We start from the raw sequence: 20,365 nt of genomic DNA, 5'->3' as shown, positions 1-20,365 counted from the left end.
TCTCGGAGCGCTCCAGTCCTGTTCTCAGTAGCTCTCCCAGCTCCGTCTGGGTCTTCAGCCCCTCTAGGTCTCTGTCTCTCCCCCTCCCTTCCTCCCTTCCTCCCTCCCTTCCTATTATCAATTCTTTACCAAATGTGATATAAGTTGAGACTGTTAGAAGAATTTATTGACTATTGCAGAAGTTGATTTAACAAAGAGTCTATTATGAAAATGTACATGACCTAATTTTAACAGGCCCTTTGGAGAGGGGGACATGGGTTTTTCTGATGAACAGCCATTATTTATATTCGTACCAAGGCTTCTAACATGATGATGCTATTACCTCACATTACCACCATTCCAGTGTTGTTCTGTTGCCCACTAGTTGCCATTTCCACACATTCGTCTATCACAAGATTCATAAAGGGATCAGATTCCTGCAATATTCCTTGGGCATGTCTGCCACCACTTAATTTTCAGTGATAACTTCTTGCCCATACATTTTTTCAGTTCGGGAGGGTAAGCTTTGCTCATGGTGTCTACTCCACAGGTTACAGATGCCTTGGAACAGAATGCTGGAATAATTTATTCTAATATATCTTCTATTCTTGATTGATTTTGTTTTGCTGTTTTTAATTTACTCATTTAATATTTTTACAGTATGTCTAATTGTTTAATGACTTTTTTTTACTATGTAAGTAATACATAGAAAAAAAGCATGAAGAAAATAAACGTCTTTAATTTCATTGCTAATTTAAAAATTCTTTCTAGTCTTCCTTCTGTGCATATAAAGAAGATGCTCATTTAAGCCAAACTTTAATTATATATATTTACTGGAAAAGACAAACTGCCTCTTAAAAATTATGGGCCAGGCACGGTGGCTCACACCTGTAATCCCAGCACTTTGGGAGGCCAAGGCGGGTGGATCACCTGAGGTCAGGAGTTTGAGACCAGCGTGACCAACATGGTGAAACCCTGTCTGTACTAAAAATACAAAAATTTGCTGAGCATGGTGGCAGGCACCTATAATCCCCGTTACTCAGGAGGCTGAGGTAGGAGAATTGCTTGAACCCAGGAGGTGGAGGTTGCAGTGAGCCGAGACCGTGCCACTGCACTCCAGCCTGGACAAAAGAGTCAGACTCCATCTCAAAAAAAGAAAAAAAAAACGTGAGTTTTCTTTATCTAGGTATAGACAGTCCACCAGCTTGGAACAGATGGTCCTTGTTTTGGAGGAGAGTTATATCAGTGGCCTCACTAGGTAGGTTTACTTAAAACAAGGCACAACAATTTCTCTGGAAGGTTTAACAGGATTTTTGTTGTTGTTGTTATTTCCCCCAAGCTGCCTTCTCAGTAATTCTTAGTATGCAGAGATCCTAGGTTACTGGGTCGAGTGTATTTGAATAGGCGCCGTGGACATTGCAGTTGAGGCTCTGACCACTTCTATTTTGAGTTCAGCTGGAATGAAACTTCTTTGAAGAATCGAGATAGCTCCAGCAGAGGTACACAGGCAGAAAGGATTTCAAGGATCTTCAAAGGGTAAAAGTACCCTGGAGGAGGGATACTGGACCCGTGATAGTTACAATGATTTAGATCATTCAGTTTTACTTTTTAAAGTAATTTATTAAGGTAAAATTTATTTCCAAAGTAAAACTCCTTACCTTGTAAGCAGTTTCTCCTCATTCTTTACTCTTCCTGGCCTCTGACAATCACCAGTGGGCATTCTGTCCCTACATTTATCTTTTCTGGAAGTTTCATATAAATGGAATCATATAATATTTGAACTTTTTAGTCTTTCACTCCACATAACGTTTTGTACACTGATTTAAACTGTAGCATATAGCAGTACTTCATTCCTATTTTTTTTTTGAGACGGAGTCTTGCTCTGATGCCCAGGCTGGAATGCAGTGGTGCGATCTCAGCTACTGCAACCTCTGCCTCCCAGGTTTAAGCAGTTCTGCCTCAGCCTCCTGTAACTGGGGTTACAGGAACGTGCCACCATGCCCAGCTAATTTTTGTATTTTTTTTTTTTTTAGTAGAGATGGGGTTTTGCCATGTTGGCCAAGCTAGTCTCAAACTCCTGACCTCAAGTGATCCACCGCCTTGGTTTCCCAAAGTGCTAGGATTACAGGCGTGAGCCACTGCACCTGGCCACTTCGTTCCTTTTTATGGCTGAATAATATGTGTATGTATATGCCACAATTTGTTCATTTATCTGTGGATAAGTATTTGGGCTGTTTCACCTTTCTGCTATTCTGAATAGCACCACTGTGAACGTGTGTGAACATGTGCTCAATTGAGTCCTTAATGTTCATTTCTTTTGGGTGTATACCTAGAAGTGGAATTGTGAGGTCATATGGTAATTCTATGTTTAACTTTTTGAGGAACTGCCAAACTGTTTTTCTCAGCATCTGAACCATTTGCTTTCCCACCAGCAATGTATTCCAGTTTCTCCACAGTTTCTCATGAGAACTCTGCTCTCATTCAAGTTATTATTCTCCGTAGGTAACACATCATTGTCCTCTGACTGCTTTCAAGATTTTTTATCATCTTAATTTTCAGCAGTCTAATTATAGTGTGTATGGGCATGTCTTTTCTTTATGTTTTCTGGACTTCACCAACCTTCTTGAAACTTATGTGTTTATATCCCTTGCTAATTTGGAAGTTTCCAGCCATTAAGTCTTTAATTTTTTTTTTTTTTTTTTTTTAGCATTCTCCTCTTCTTTTATAAATCAGATAATATGAAAGTTAGACTTTTTGTTATTGTCCCATAGTTTTCTTTTTTCTTCTTCTTTTGTTTTTCTTTGAGACAGGGTCTCGCTTTGTCACCCAGGCTGGGGTGCAGTGGAACAATCTCGGCTCACTGTAGCCTCCTCCTACTGGGTTCAAGAGATTCTCTTGCCTCCCCAGTAGCTGGGATTACAGGTGCCCACCACCACACCTGGCTAACTTTTGTATTTTTAGTAGAGAGGGATTTCACCATGTTGGCCAGGCTGGTCTTGAACTCCAGACCTCAGGTGATCTGCCTGCCTTGGCCTCCCAAAGTGTTGGGATTATGGGTGTAAGCCAGCGTGCCCAGCCTCACTCACAGTTTTCTGAAGCACTGTTAATTTTTTAAATACCTTTTTTTCTCTCTGTTGTTCAGATTGGATAATGCCTATTGATAATCTTCAAGTTTACTCTTTTTCTGTTGTGTCATTCTGCTTTTGAGCCACTCCATGAGTTTTGTTATTGTGTTTTTCTGTTCTAAAGTTTCCATTTGTATTTATTTCTTATTATGGTTTTGCATTCTAAAGTTTCCATTTGGTTCTGCTTTATGTCTTGTTTCTTTGCTAAGATTTTCTATTTTTCATTGCTTTCAAGAGTACTTCCGATTGTTTGCTGAAGCCCTTAAATAGCTGCTTTAAAAGTTTTATCAGATAATTTCAAAGTCTGCATTATTTCAGCATTGGTATCTTTGATTTTATTTTCTTAGTAGAGTTGCTATTTTTTTTTTTTTTTTTTTGAGACGGAGTCTTGCTCTGTCTCCCAGGCTGGCATGAAGTGGCACAATCTTGGTTCACTGCAAACTCCGCCTCCCGGGTTCAAGCAATTCTCCTGCCTCAGCCTCCTGAGTAGCTGGGATTATAGGTGCATGTCACCACACCCGGCTAATTTTTATATTTTTAATGGAGATGGGGTTTCACTATGTTGGTCAGGCTGGTCTCGAATCCTGACTTCTTGATCCACCCGCCTGAGCCTCCCAAAGTGCTGGGATTACAGGCATGAGGCAGCGCGCCTGGCCATCTATTTTCTACTTGATTCATTTGCCATGTAATTTTGGATTGTATGAGACTTTGAGTTTTGTGTTAATACCTATGGGAAATGTTGATATTTTCTCTTAACAGGCTGTCAACCAGGTTAGGTTCAGGTCATCAGTTTCTACTCACATTCTTTGAATTGTAGTTGTCATTTTAGTGTATTTTTCAAAAGCTTTTGCAGTACCTTTTTGGTCTGTCTTGTGTGTGCCTTGCAGTGAACAGTCTGGATTTGGACAGTGGTCTGTCTGTTAGTTCAGTTTCTCAAGTCTTTATCACACTAATAGGATTGGATTTATGTATGTCCAGCTTGAGAGTTATTACAGGAATTCAAAAAAACTTTTTAGGGTGCTTTCCTGAGCGCTCTTTCTATTTATTCCCCCTTCTACTTTTTGCTTCCCTGTGGCTGCTCTTTCCATCCTCCAGCCAGAGAGCTAGTGTTTATTTTCTCCATTGTGTTACATACTTGTGCAACTGCAACCACCATATCCAGGGCCCAATGGTAGGAGGTAGAGAAGAAAAGCAAAAGGGATTGGCCTCATCCTCTTACAACCATAGCTCCATTGAATAGAGAGAAAGGTTTTCCTGCCTCAGAGTGTTGGCTGCGGTAGGCTTTCGTTACTGTAGTCTGGCCCTGTTACCATGGAATTGCTTGTGTGTGGGGATACAGGAGAATTCAGAAAAGAAAAAAAGATTTGCTATTTCTTCATTCTCCCAGAGCATTAAGACTTCCTTTGCCCATTCCTCAATTCAAAGTTAAGTCTTCTTCTGGAGCTGCCTCTGTGGGCGGTTCAGGAGATACCAAAGGAGAAAAAGTACCACTGTTGATATGGTGGTATTTCAAATTCTGGTCTCCCCTATTTCACATGCCTTGTTTACTTTTCAGAGTCCACAGATTGCTGCTCCATGCATTCTGTCCAGTTTCCTAGGAGAGACAGCTTGGATTATGCTTAATCCATCTTACCTGGGACTGAAACATCTGCTTGTTTTGCCATTAAAAATTACATGCAGTTTACTGCGTGGCTCCAGGTTTGTTTGTTTGTTTTTCCTCTTTAATAGGTTTATTCAGAAAACATGTCCACTGCAATTAGGGAGGTGGGAGTTTGGAGACAGACCAGAACACTCCTACTGAAGAATTACTTAATTAAATGCAGAACCAAAAAGAGTAGTGTTCAGGTAAGTTAAATAACTCTTTCTTGCAGTTTATTTTGCTTGATATGTTCTATCTTGAAGCGATGATTTATTTTGCTAAATATATTTTTATTATAATTTTATTTTCTTTGCTTGTAAAGTAAAAGTTTGCCATGTTAGCCACAGAAAAATAACTGAATTACCTAACGCTTTCTAAATGTTAACAATTTTAATAAAAATTTCTACATTTAGTTAATTTCTAACGTCTGTGCTTCATTTTGAGCTTTTAGGCATGTGTTTCCTGAGTTTCATGAACAACCTCATATTTTTTGGAGTCTAGATTGAGTTGCCCATAAGTATTAATATTATGACACAGATTTGTACCCACAGCATACATTACTTTTGATAAAGGTAAAAGAAAGGAAGAACTTTGGCTAACCAGCTAGTAATAATTTCAAAGGATGAGAATATATTATTCATCTTCTCCTGAAACTGGTAAAATAATGAAACAGCAAGATGATATAATAGCTCATTTCTCCTAAAACTGACTACAGAATTTAATTAAGTATGGTTTTGATAGTGTACATTTAGGTGTAATTAAAGTATGATTTCTAATTCAGAATTGAATGAGGGCATTTTTATGGTGAATCCATATAGGGATGTTTGGTAAATTGCTTTAGATAAAATTATATGAGTAAATTTATTGTGTTTTATGTCAATAATCTAAGATGTTTAAATATTATCTTTTATGTTACCTTAATTTATTATGTGACTTGAATTTTAAAATATTTCAGAAAAACTAAATGCAAAGGAAAAAATCGTATTAAATGCATGTTGGGTTTGATGAGGTGTTCAACACAATAATTCTTTTGGGATAGAATTGCTTTTACTTTTTATTCATAAGAAAGGACAACCAAATTTCTTGTTTTTTCTTAGTATTATATTATCTGCAAATAAATCTTGATTTTTGCTGCTGTTGTTATACTTAGTAATCACTTTGTTTCTTTTATTGTAGGAAATTCTTTTTCCACTATTTTTTTTATTTTGGTTAATATTAATTAGCATGATGCATCCAAATAAGAAATATGAAGAAGTGCCTAATATAGAACTTAATCCTATGGACAAACTTACTCTTTCTAATCTAATTCTTGGATATACTCCAGTGACTAATATTACAAGCAGCATCATGCAAAAAGTGTCTACTGATCATCTACCTGATGGTATTGTGAGCTTATATATATTCTATTTATAATATTAAGCCTGTTCAATATTTATCAACTTGCTTTATTGAATAAATAGCACTCTTAACACTTAGAGATGTGTTGCTCCACCAAAGTATAATTTTATAAAAATACTAAAGTTATTTAATTCTGTTGCCTTATTTTTCTTGTGAAAAATTATTTTATATTCTTAGTGGTAGGAAGCATATTTTATGTACTTTTATATTTAATTCTTAGACCATTTATAAAATAGTTTAAGTATACTTGTTGAAGATACAAGCTTTGATGGGCTATTTCACTTTAATTCTGACTTTCACATAATTATGAAGCTAGCAATGTTTAGCTGAATGTGGTGGCGTTTGCCTGTAGTCCCAGCTACTCCAGAGGTTGAGGTGGGGGGATCCCGTGAGCCCAGAAGTTTGGGGCTGCAGTGAGCTATGATCATGCCACTTCATTCCAGCACTCCTTACTCTGGGCAACAGAATGGGACCCCCATCTCTAAAAATAAAAATTTAAAAAAGAAGCTAGAAATATGTGATAAAGATTGTAAAGCAGTCACCTTTTCAGCTTACCATGCTTGTTTATGGAAGTATGTGGTGTAAACTGAAGAAGTACCTAACTTTGGAGACTACAACTATGACTATGGTGAAGTACCTAACTCTGTTTTATTTACTTATATATATATTTTTTGTAGAGATGGGATGTTGCTATGTTGCCCAGGTTGGTCTCAACTCCTGGGCTCAAACGATCTTCCTCCCTTGGCCTCCACCTAAAGTGCCACCTAAGTCTTTTTTCTCAATGTGCACTTCTCACAAAGAAATGAACTAGAAAATAGTGTAAGCAGTGAAGGTCCAGTGAACTTAAAGTGGCTGTGAGAGAACCTAAAACAAAAACTGGAAAAAGTGACAGATATTCTTATACTATTAATGATTAAACAATGAAGTGCTGAATTGTAGAACATAGCAGATTAGCATGTGATTTTTTGCTATATGGGATCGTTGTAATTAGCTTATATATCATCACATTATTGGATAGTACATCATTGAATAGAAAGTGTTAATTATACAGTCAGAAGCCAAGTAACCTATTCCATTGGTTTCTTTCTTTGGTTATTTCTATTTAATATTTCAATTAAATACACTTCTTATTGTTATATGTTAGTGTATCACATTAGGCACAAGTAGTATAGATTACCATGAGAATTTAGTGTATAAGCTCAAAAAGCTGATTAAAAATGTTGAAATGAAATTCATTGATAATTCTGAGTAGGAGGAAAGAATATAAACCAAAGAAATAAGAGGCCAGGCGTAGTGACCCACACCTGTAATCCTAGCACTTTAGGAGGCCAAGGTAAGCGGATCACCTGAGGTCAGGAGTTCAAGACCAGACTGGCCAACATAGTGAAACCCCATCTCTACTAAAAACACAAAAAAATTAGCCAGGCGTGGAGGTGGGTGCCTGCAGTCCCAGCTACTTGGGAGGTTGAGGCAGGAGAATTGCTTAAACCTGGGAGATGGAGGTTGGTTGCAGTGAGCTGAGATTGTGCCACTGCACTCGAGCGTGGCGACAGAGCAACACTCTATCTCAAAAAAAAAAGAAGAAGAAAAAAAAAGTCAGTGTCAGTGTATATTAACTTAGATGCCAAGATAGTATATACATATACACACATTTTTTAGACTTCTGTCTTTTTAACAACAGAACTATCTGAAAATGGGTTCTGCGTACATACATAGCATGACTGGTAGGATGTTGAACTAACACCTTGTTTATTTATGTAAATCCTGGAATTCCCTGTCCCTCTTAAAAGGCCTGGAAAATCTATTAATTAACATTTAAGTAATACTTTACAAAGCATTTTTTTTCTTCTTTTTCTTCTTTTTTTTGAGATAGGATCTCACTGTCAAGCTGGTGTGCAGTGCCATGATCTCAGCTCACAGCAGCCTCTGCCTCCTGGGGTCAAATGATACTCCTGCTTCAGCCTCCTGAGTAGCTGGGACTACAGGTGCACACCACCACGCCTGGATAATTTTTGTATTTTTTGTAGAGACAGGGTTTCGCCATGCTACCCAGGCTGGTCTCGTACTCCTGGACTCAAGCAATCTACCTGCCTCCACCTTCCAAAGTACTAGCATTATAGGTGTGAAGCACCACATCCAGCCTACAAAGCATTTTGATGTTTGTTACTTCACTTGTTCTTCACAACAACCCAGTGTCATCAGCTAGGCATTGTAGATGAGGACACTAAAGTGTGAGGGTTTAAATCGCCTATCTGTGCTCACACAGTTAATAAATGAAGAAGTTAAGTACTAATTCTATATTCTTTCCATTTCACCACATATTTGAAGCTTCTGTAGTGAAAATTAGTTGCTTGTAAACAAAACTTACAAGAAAATATTTAAAAATTAGTCTTATCTGATGAGAAAGAGTGATTACAGTATTTCTTCCACTTATCTCCTAAGAAAGGAACAAGCAATATTGGATTTGAATGACAATTTTTATTTAAGGAGGAGTTGTTTCATAGTTACTAAAATGCCTGTTTGGTTTCTGAGGATTGTGGAATTTTCTTTATAAGAAATATTTAAAAATAAACGATTCATATATTTACTAAAAAGTTTATTTTTGTACAGGTGCGGTGGCTCATGCCTTTAATCCCAGCTAGTCAGGAGGCTGAGGTGGGAGGATCACTTGAGGCCAGGAGTTCAAAACCAGCTTGGGCAACATAGTGACACCTCATTTCTACAAAAATTAAAAACAAAAAATTAGCCAGGCATGGTGATGAGTGTCTGTAGACCCAGCTCTACTCCAGAGGCTGAGGTGGGAGGATCTCTTGACCCCTGAAGTTGGAGTGCAAGGTCCCATGCACTACAGCCTGGACAACAGAACAAGGCCCTGTCTCTAAAAAAAATATAAAATAAAATAACGAAGTTATTTTTTAGTTTTACTTCAAGATAGATAAATGCACTGCATTACTAATAATTTTTATAATTTCATTGCTGCCTGAAATTAGTATAATTCATTAAGGTTTTGAGAAACAGCAGTTTCTTTCAGAAATATGAGTTCTGCATATTGTTTTATACTATATTTCGTATGTTTATAACACTGACACATTTCTGTAATCAAATGACAGCTGAGTAGTGTCTGCATCTTTGTACCATTTTATTATTTATTATTGTTTTGTTGGAAGAATTGTCTTTTTTTCTTTTGTATTTGTAGTAGAGACGGGGTTTCACCATCTTGGCTGGGCTAGTCTCGAACTCCTGACCTCATGATCCACCTGCCTTGGCCTCTCAAAGTGCTGGGATTACAGGTGTGAGCCACCGCGCCCAGCCCCGATGTCCTTTTTTCTTTTTTTTTTTGAGACATGGTCTCACTCTGTTGCCTAAACTGGAGTGTAGTTGCTCAATTATGTCTCACTATGCAGCCTTGACCTCCCAGCTCAAATGATCCTGCCACCTCCGCCTCCCAAGTAGCGCTGGAAGTACAGGCACACATCACTACACCTGGCTAATTTTTTTATTTTTTGGAGAGATAGAAGCTCACAATGTTGCCCAGGTTGGATTTCAACTTCTGAGCTCAAGCAGTCCTCCCGTCTTGGTCTCCCAAAATGTTGGGATTATAGGTTGAGCCGCTGTGCCTCGCCTGTCTTCATTTTTTAAGAAGCAAACATAGCAAAAGTGTTTATAAAATATTCCATTCATCAAAATAATTGTAAACTTGATCTACTGTATTATGGTATTTTAATTTGTGAGCTAACTATATTGTTATGATATCTTACAGTTATAATTACTGAAGAATATACAAATGAAAAAGAAATGTTAACATCCAGTCTTTCTAAGCACAGCAACTTTGTAGGTGTGGTTTTCAAAGACTCCATGTCCTATGAACTTCGTTTTTTTCCTGATATGATTCCAGTATCTTCTATTTATATGGATTCAAGAGGTAAATAGCCCTATATAATCATTGAAGATCAATTAAATTCATATCTTTGCTGCTTGCAGTTCATAGTCGAAATTTGATATAGTTCAATATTGGCATTTTCAACTATTCTTACTTGTTCCAATAGGAAAACTGAGAAGTATAGCATAAAAATATGTATTTATAAATACCTATCTACTTCTACACATAAAATTTTTATATAATATCCATTTTGATTTAATACACTTATATATATTAAAAACAATAGCATAAAGCAAAATTGCATTTTGGGTTATATGACTTTCTAAATCTCTAGGTTTTTCATGTAATTGTTTTTACTGATGTAAAAATATTTAAAAATCTTTGTTATGTACAAATCTTTAAAATCTTAAGGTCTTCTACTAGTGAACTTTCTTAGTTTTATATTTGAAACATGGGAAACAACCTTTGGTTGTTTAAACCTATGAAGAAATATTATCAACCACAAACATATATTGAGCAATGTTAAAGTCACTATGCTAAATACTGAATTTGTGACTTTATTTCAAAAAGCCCTTCTGAAAATTCTTTTTTCCTGTTTGCTTAACTTTGACTTTTCCTTGCTTCTGGAAGTGCTTTGGAGCTAAGTCATGTAGAATGATTTACTTTAAAACAAAAAAGTAACTTGTTTTAAATAACTACAATTAATTTCTTTCTTTACATTTTTATTCATTCACTATTTAGTATTCTAACACATGTAACTTTTATTTCAAAATTTCAAGTAAATGATCAGAAATCTTATAGGTATTATTTACCTTTGAAAGTCAGTAGCTTATTTCTTTGGTCCTGTAGAGATTGATTTATTATATTATTTTGGTAACTCTCCATATAATATCTTTAAAACAATGCACTTGCATGTTGTACAGAATCTTAGATCTCATATTCTTCCCCCCATAGCTGGCTGTTCAAAATCATGTGAGGCTGCTCAGTACTGGTCCTCAGGTTTCACAGTTTTACAAGCATCCATAGATGCTGCCATTATACAGGTAAATATGATAAAGGAAGAAATACAAAAACGACACCATTTTAAAATAAGTATTTCCTAATTCTTTACAGTAGTATTTGGTTTGACTACTGTCAAATGTACAAAATATGTAACTTACTACAACTCCTTTAAGATAAAAAAGAAGTCATATTTTCTGATTTGGTACTTTTTGTTGTGTTTCATATTTTAGCAGAAAAACTAGCCATGAAATTTATTTTTAAAAATCTTACTTTTGTGTCTGGGCTAGATAGCAGTAGACGAAGTTACCTTAGAATTCAAACTATTCAAATTAACCGTATTTCATTCTTCCATGTTCTGTATGGATCTGTGGCTTTTTTTTTTTCCATTTGCTCTTTCTAATTGAACTTACTATACTACAAAATTTACTGTGCTACAAAATATTGTAAAGTCAAAATCTATATCAACCATCTTCTCTACTAAACTATATGTTTAAAGTATGTATAAATAATGATAGAACTGGAATCAAAATCTGAACAGGAGTCTTATCTTTGTTGTTACACTGCTATGTAGTAAAATGACTATAATAATAATACTTCACTTGACAGCATTGTCGTAAGAACCAAATGAGATGATTTATGTAGAATTGTCTTGTAAACTTTGCAGTATAGTCTAAACATATTAGGGACATGTAATGTTGCACAAATTCAATAATACAGGAATTTAAGGTAAAGATAGTGAAATACAGATCTATTACATTTATATTGTTGTATCACCTATTTGTGTTTTGGCCAAAGTTTTTAGCCATCCACAGCCCAGACCACACTGGATGAATAGGCAGGACAGATTTCAATTTAGGCATTAACTGGAATGTTAGAAGTATTATGTGGCATAAATAGTTTTATTATTTGTGCTATATGTGCTGCATATATAGACTTTAAAGCAATAGAAGGGCGTGGTATTTAGAAGAACATTTTTTAAACAATCATAGGAATGATGGCACTAATAATCACTCCTAAATTCCTAAATTTTGAAGATGTATATTTTTCCTAAGATACATATAATTAATTGTCTGCTTAAGATGGTAATTGTGCAATTTTATTTTATTTGACAAATTATTTAATCAAAATTTATACACTTACCAACTTTAAACTTTAAACTTTGTGGTATACTTTTAGAATAAATTGAAAGCAATATTCTACTCTGAATTATGATATTGGGGTCACTCACTTTATTTCAGGTGTGTAGCTTTTTGAGGATTGTATTTGTACTAGGTTATTGACCAAATTTAGGTATACAGCTGTCCCATTTTACTAGGGGCTACTATCATAACTAAATTAATTTAATGTATTTACATTTTCTAATTATAGTTGAAGACCAATGTTTCTCTTTGGAAGGAGCTGGAGTCAACTAAAGCTGTTATTATGGGAGAAACTGCTGTTGTAGAAATAGATACCTTTCCCCGAGGAGTAATTTTAATATACCTAGTTATAGCATTTTCACCTTTTGGATACTTTTTGGCAATTCATATCGTAGCAGAAAAAGAAAAAAAAATAAAAGAATTTTTAAAGATAATGGGACTTCATGACACTGCCTTTTGGTATGTTATTAAAAATTTATTACTTAATGTAATTAAAAGTTGTATTAAATATACAGATTTTCAAAATTGTAATTTTGATGTTTACCTAAGTTGATGAAGTGCTTATCCTATTTTCTTACAATGATCGCCTTAGTCTTGGAATTTGAGATTAGTCAACAAGTTTCAACAGCTAATTGGCTTCATTTAACATAAGGGATGAAGAATGTCAAAAGCTTATGTTGACAATATGTGTTTAAATTTTATTTCACATTTTGTTTGAATCATGGGCACACTCGTGTATATTTCAGAGTATTTCAATATACTCATGTATATTTCTGTGTATTTCAGAGTTCAGGAAATGTGAAATCTTGAAACATTAGAAATTAATAATTGTTACAGTTCTTCCATAATATAGCATATATATAATATTAAACATTTAGTTACAGTGATTAAAGTCTGTGTATGTGGTATATGGACTTTTTTCCCTCAAAAGTTTTAGTTACTTGGGTGAATTAAGATGAATATGGAAGTAATGTTAGAGAAAGAAATGAGAAAAACATGTTTTCACTAGTGACCTTTAATGTATCAGCATTTTTATACAGTGATAATTTTACAAAGGCTTGCATTTTTATAAATAATTTTAAGTGTAGTTTCCTTACTCTTTTCACTATGTAGTGAAGTTCGTTCTGGGGGGAAGGTTATATAACAATTACAATATAACAATTAATTATACACTTTTTTTACACTTTACTTTTTTTTTTTACTTTTTTACACTTTCTTTTTACTTTTTTACACTTCACTTTTTAAATTATACCAATTACAATATAACAATTACACACTTTACGTAATGGGATTATTGTATGTAACATATGTCCTTTGCTTGTTTTTCTTTCATTTGTTATTTTAGAAATTATTGGTTTTGGATTTTTTTTTTTTTTTGAGACAGGATCTTGCCCTGTCACCTAGGCTGGAGTACAGTAGCATGATCATGGGTCACTGTGGCCTCAAACTCCCAGGCTCAAGAGATTCTCCCACCTCAGTCTGACAAGTAATTGGGACTACAGGTGCATGCTGTCATGCCCAAGTAATTTTTAAATTTTTTGTAGGGACGGGGGTCTTGCCATGTTGTGTAGGCTGGTCTCAAAGTCTTGGCCTGAAGTGATCCTCTCACCTTGGCCTCCCAAAGTGCTGGGATTACAGGCATGAGCCACTGTGCCTGGCCAATGGATTGGGTTTTAACATTTATTGGGTTATTAAAGTATTTTATGGAGAACCGGTAGCTGGAAGAATTTAGGCAACTCATTCTCTCAGGGTCTTAGTTTTGCCTCAGTAAAATGATGGATTCAATTTTGATAATTTCGCTACCTTTTTAGCCTTCACTCAGTGATTTTATGACATCATCAAATCCTGAGCTAACTTGAAAAAATGTGTGAAACAAAACTTAATACTGCAGCAGTTCCATTGAGCTCTGATTTGTAAAGAAGTCTTGAGTAAAAATAGTGAATTCATTACTGATCTTGTTATTTCACATTGTGTAATTGTAGTAATTATGTGATTGATTAGTGAGTTAAGGTAGCCTTTATTGTTTATAGTTACAGAAGCCATCAGAGGTTTAATTGTAGCACATGCCATAAAGAAAATTGTTATCTTGACTTGCTAAACTCTTACATTTTAAGAAAATCAGAGACGTTCTGTGCTATTGAACTTTTGAGAATATTAGATTTAAATTAATTAAGAATTACTATGCATTTTGAAAGCTTTTTTTTTTAACTCTGGAAGATAGCATTTTTCTTTTTTACCAGATTACACTTTTACCTATCACTTAACCAATACTATATTTTAAATTACTTATGACTATTAATTTTCAATACATAAGCATACACAGAAGTGAACAGTGACTTAATTTTAAGAATAAAATGACTAAAATCTAAAATTTTGTTTAAAATGATTTTTTAACTGTCTAAGCCTATGCATTTGACCATAAATATATCTGTATTCTCATTTTAGGCTTTCCTGGGTTCTTCTATATACAAGTTTAATTTTTCTTATGTCCCTTCTTATGGCAGTCATTGCAACAGCTTCTTTGTTATTTCCTCAAAGTAGCAGCATTGTGATATTTCTGCTTTTTTTCCTTTATGGATTATCATCTGTAAGTATTTTAACTTGTGATAGGAATAAAGAGCTGTCAAAATGTTTGATAATATAGCAAAGTCTTTTTCTTCAGTTTACTTATAGTCAATTTGCCATGAAAGACAGATTTTACTAAGTGATTGATAAGTGACTTAATAGATAAATGATGTAGCATCACTGTATCCCTGTATTTTTAGGAACGTTACAAAATAGTGTTAGGTTTAGATTTAGCTTTTGTCATATAATGTATTTCACATACAACTCCTCTGAGTCTATCTGTTATTGTCTTTATATAATGATGTATATAATTAAGACTGTCGAGTGTTGGACTAGTTTTGTTATTCTTCATGAAATCCTTACTCGTTCAAGTTAATTTATGCTCCAGGATGATGATTTTTAAAGATATGTCTTTGCAAATGTAACTCTTTAGCAGTCTTGATATTCATTTGGTATATTGGCTGAATGATGGGTTTTAACAACCAGCCTTTGTTTTAAGTGGTTCCATCTTCCATTCTGATTGGTTGTGTGCCAAAATTGTTAAATTTTTGGCTATCATTTCTGCTCTTTAAAATGATACATTGCAGATAATTAACATACTTCCATATGTAATTGCCTGTTTTTTTTTTAATGTTTAATTTTACTTTTTTGAGACAGGGTCTTGCTCTGTGGCCCAGGCTGCAGTGCAGTGGCACCCTCATGGCTCATTGCAGCCTTGACCTCCTAAGGTCAAGCAATCCTTCAACCTCAGCTTCCTGAGTAGCTGGGACTACAGTTGTGTGCCACCACACCTGGCTAATTTTTGTATTATTATTTTTTAAATTTGTAGAGTTGAGGTATTCCTATGTGTCCAAGTTTGGTCTTGAACTCTGGGCTCAAGTGATCCACTTGCCTTGGCCTCCGAAAGTGCTGGAATTACATGAGTGAGCCACTGCAGCAGGCTGCCTGTTTTTTTTTTTTTCTTCTTCTTTTTAAACTTTTTATCTTATGAATAAATTAAGTTTAAAAGATGGGTCTTGTACTTAAAGTTTTTGTTGATTTATTTTGTTCACATATTTTCTGCAGCTTATTGCAGAAACACATGGCTATTTATGGTTTCTATAATGTAGAGGTGGTCATGTTTACCTAAGATACAGATAAAAATACAATCTTTAATATTTGTTAATTTAAGGCCAGGTGTGGTGGCTCACACCTGTAATCCCAGCACTTTGGGAGGCCAGGGCAGGAGGATTGCTTGAGGCAAGGAGTTTGAGACCAGCTTGGGCAACATGGTGAAACCCTGTCTCTACAAAAAAATTACTAAAATGCTGGACATGGTGCCCCACATCTGTAATCCCAGCTACACAGGAGGCTGAGGTGGGAGGATCACCTGAACCCAGGAGGTAGAGGTTGCAGTGAGCCAAGATCGCACCACTGAACTTCAGCTAGGGTGACAGAGCAAGACCCTGTCTCAAAAACAAAAACAAAAAACAAACACAAAAATATTTGTTAGTTTAAATTTTTAAGAGGTATATCACTATTTGTATGAAAATAAAATATCTTACCACAGCATTTAGAAATTATAGTTGTATTTTAGTGAATGTATTTTTCATGAAAATAACTTGTTCTTTCAGAAGCAAACTTTAATTTTGTTTTCATACCAGTGTATATGAACATTGCACTAACCTTAATATTTGTATTTTATAGGTATTTTTTGCTTTAATGTTGACACCTCTTTTTAAAAAATCAAAACACGTGGGAATAGTTGAATTTTTTATCACTGTGGCTTTTGGATTTATTGGCCTTATGATAATCCTCATAGAAAGTTTTCCCAAATCGTTAGTGTGGCTTTTCAGTCCTTTCTGTCACTGTACTTTTGTGATTGGTATCGCACAGGTAGGTAATATATTAATCTTGCATTCACTAAATATTTTCTTTCTGTTTTATGTAGGTTCTTATACTCACGTGAATACTACCTTTGATTTACCAAAAAAATTATTTTAAAATTTTAGCATGAGAAAGAAATGATTTCTAGAGTATATTTTACATCTAGTTTTATTTATGTTTGTCCAATTTTAAGTTTTTAGTTAAATGTTCTGTTTATAAATTTTTCACTTTTTACTTCAGTGTATCTCAGTAATTTATTTCATTGCAGAAACTCAGTTTGATAGTAACGTGTTTAAATGTCAAATAGTTCTTATTGCCTGTGGCCTGGTTATATTGCTATCATTTGTACATTTATCTCAGAAGAATGTGTGGGAGAAAATTGTGTGTGGAGCAGAACAAATTTACTGTGAGTGTAGTGGTGGAATAAGTAGGTCTGGTGGATTTTGTTGGCCTAGGCTTCAGGAATTGTCATTCTAAATAACATTCAGACTTATAAATATTATTTTTATTAGTCCTTACAGAGGTAGTCAGGTTCTAAATGGAAGAAGGCTTATAAGAAATGGCTTTATAGTGGAACATAAATTTGGATAATATACAAATAAAAAATATAATTACTAAATATAAGAAATTACTCATGTTGGTTGTATAGAAATTCTGATTTATGAGATATAATTAAATATTGACTTAATCATTTTACTTGTTTGAGACCTAAGAGTGATTGTTATGCATTTTGAGAGTTCATTGAGTCCCCGAGTCCATGTTCTCTGGGAACACAGAATTATAGATTCGTAGGTTTGCGTTGTGAGTGGGATGGCCTTTCAGTGTCATTGAATTTATCTTCTTCATTTTATAGGTGAGGGACCTGAAGCCTAGAATAGTATAATTAAAGCATATTCACTTAATGGCAGGGCTAGGACCTAAATGAGACTTCAACCTCCAATACATTTCTCTTTCCATGCTATCACAAATATCTACTATGAATGCTTTAATAATTGTGTTAATTAGTCAAAATATTTGCTTTCTTTTCACTAACCATAATTTTATTCTCTAATATTAAAGATGCTAACCATAATTTTATTCTCTAATATTTAATTTGTTTGGCTTCCATATGGATCATAACCCTTTTGTTTGCATTTGTTATTATTAATATTGCAGTTTATTTTTATTTCATTTGTTAGTAATTACATTATAATTAAATACCCCTAGAGTGAATATATCCTAGTTAAAGAAGCACAGCATTAAAAACATGATTGAAAGGAATTGGTTTGATAAACTTGTATTTTTGTAAAGTCTTTATTGTTTTCCTTATAAATTTGTATTATTAATTTGGTAAACTATTTAATCTATTAAAAGGCCCAGTTGGTTACTGTCACTCTGGATATGCTAAATAACTCTAAGTAGTATTAGCTTTTGCTTGTTTTTGTCATTTTTATGTAATAAAGTTAGTGTTTCTATTTTTCAGGTCATGCATTTAGAAGATTTTAATGAAGGTGCTTTATTTTCAAATTTGACTGCGGGCCCATATCCTCTAATTATTACAATTATCATGCTCACACTTAATAGTATATTCTATGTCCTCTTGGCTGTCTATCTTGATCAAGTCATTCCAGGTATGCAGATGGTTTTTGAATTTTACTTTAAAGATGTTTAGGCTTTTTTGCCCACGTAGGTTCAGCTTCATTTTAAGATTTTTTTCCTAGCCAGGGTACCCTAAGTCATATTCATTGTTAAATCTTTTAATTTGACTTTAAATAAGTATATTTTGTACCTTAGGCTATAGCCACTAGTGAACATAAAGAGATTGTGTAAAAAGAGAGCAGTTTGTTTTGAAAGCCTTAAGTCTCCAGTTGATCTTAACTTGGTCCTTCTTTATATCAGTCTTTTAATTGAAATATTTTATTTTACCCTCTAAGGTCTAAAACTATGAAGTGATCTTGTAACTCCTACCATTTTCTTTATCTCCTGTCTGTATCTATAGCCAATATAGCAGACTCCTATAGATTCAATAGTAATATTAAGTATCGAGCATCTTTCCTTTTCCCCTTGTTTTCCTCATTACCTGTGTCTGTATTCTACACCTGTATGGTCTTATATAGTAACTACTAGCCACGTGTAGCTTTTAAAATTTAAATTGATTACAATTAAATCAATTAACTATTTTTTTCAGTAGCACAAGCCACACTCCAAGTGCTCAGTAGCCATATATGGCTGTTAGTTACTAAATTGCATGGTGCAATCTGGGTGTTCTGTAGAACATTTTGACCATTATGAAAGTTGTATTGTATAATACTAGTCTAGACTAGGGACACGGACCTTACTAGTTGCCTGTGAGGAACTGGGCTGCACAGCAGGAGGCAAGTGAGTGAAGCTTCCTCTGTATTCACAGCTGCTCCTCATCGCTCGCATTACCACCTGAGCTCTGCCTCCTGTCAGATCAGTGGCACCATTCGATTCTCATAGGAGTGTGAACCCTGTTGTGAACTGCACGTGTGAAGGATCTAGGTTGCATGCTTCTTATGAGAATCTAATATCTGGTGATCTATCACTATCTCTCATCACCCCCAGATGGGACCACCTAGTTGCAGAAAAGCAAGCTCAGGGCTCCCACTGATTCTACATTATAGTGAATTGTATAATTATTTCATTATATATTACAATGTAATAATAATAGAAATAAAGTCCACAATAAATGTAATGCATTTGAATCATCCTGAAACTATCCTTGCCCCCTGTCTGTGGAAAAATTGTCTATCACAAAACCGGTCCCTGGTGCCAAAAAGGCTGGGGACCACTAGTCTAGACCATTGCAGTACCTCTCATCTAGTTACATACCTCAAGTCTGTCTGAGCACTTCACCCCTCTTTTTTTGAGGTTTTATTATTTTTTAATAGATTTTTGGGGAACAGGTGGTGTTTCATTACATGAATAAGTTCTTTGGTGTTAATTTCTGAGATGTTGGTGCACCTATCACCCTAGCAATGTACACTCTACCCAGTGTGTAGTCTTTTATCCCTCACCCCCTCCCACCTTTTCCCTGAGCCCCCATAATCCATTGTATTGTTGCTGTGTCTTTGCATCCTCAAGAACTTAGAATAATGGTCTCCATTTCCCTCCAGGTTGCTGCAAATGGCATTATTTTGTTCCTTTTTGTGGATGAGTAGTATTCCATAGCGTGTGTGTGTGTGTGTGTGTCACATTTTCGTTATCCAGTTGTTAGAATGGGCATTTAGGCTGGTTCCGTATTTTTGCAATTGTGAATTATACTGTTATAAACATGTGTGGGGAAGTATATTTTTCACATAATGACTTCTTTTCCTCTGGGTAGATGCCCAGGAGTGGGATTGCTGGATCAATCGGTAGACTTACTTTTAGTTCTTTAAGGAATCTCCACACTGTTTTCCATAGTGGTTTTACTAGTTGACATTCCCACCAACAGTGTAAAAGTGTTCCCTTTTCACCACATCCATGCCAACATCTATCATTTTTTGATGTTTCAATAATGGCCATTCTTGCAGGAGTAAAGTGGTATCCCATTGTGGTTTTGATCTTCATTTCCCTGATCATTAGTGATGTTGAGCATTTTTTCATGTTTGTTGGCCATTTGTATATCTTCTTAGAGTTATCTATTCTTGTCCTTAGCCTACTTTTTGATGGGATTGTTTGTTTTGTTCTTGCTGATTTGAGTTACTCATAGATTCTAGATATTAGATGTATGTATTATGAAATCTTTCTCCCACTCTGTGGGTTGTCTGTTAACTGCTAATTATTTCTT

General features: G+C 34.9%; 1 protein-coding gene across 2 annotated transcripts in view; it reads left to right on the top strand.

The window, feature by feature from the left end:
* Positions 1-20,365, top strand: part of ABCA5 (ATP-binding cassette, sub-family A (ABC1), member 5) — a 78,500-nt gene that overhangs the window by 8,045 nt on the left and 50,090 nt on the right. The window contains exons 2-9 of one of the 2 annotated variants that reach the window (XM_011933726.1): positions 4,660-4,949; positions 5,920-6,124; positions 9,902-10,063; positions 10,976-11,064; positions 12,392-12,621; positions 14,608-14,749; positions 16,414-16,602; positions 18,056-18,203. In XM_011933726.1, the coding sequence (XP_011789116.1) occupies positions 4,848-4,949; positions 5,920-6,124; positions 9,902-10,063; positions 10,976-11,064; positions 12,392-12,621; positions 14,608-14,749; positions 16,414-16,602; positions 18,056-18,203 (1,267 nt within the window). In that variant the 5' untranslated portion in view covers positions 4,660-4,847. Of the gene's footprint in view, positions 1-3,630; positions 4,950-5,919; positions 6,125-9,901; positions 10,064-10,975; positions 11,065-12,391; positions 12,622-14,607; positions 14,750-16,413; positions 16,603-18,055; positions 18,204-20,365 lie in introns of those variants that run through there. The other variant, XM_011933652.1, reaches the window with a different exon arrangement.

Source organism: Colobus angolensis, unplaced genomic scaffold (genome assembly GCF_000951035.1).
Source record: "Colobus angolensis palliatus isolate OR3802 unplaced genomic scaffold, Cang.pa_1.0 Scaffold1, whole genome shotgun sequence".
In the NCBI taxonomy this organism is placed as follows: Eukaryota; Metazoa; Chordata; class Mammalia; order Primates; family Cercopithecidae; genus Colobus; species Colobus angolensis.
Note: the sequence above shows the minus strand (reverse complement) of the source record. Positions and strands in the feature narration are given on the sequence as shown.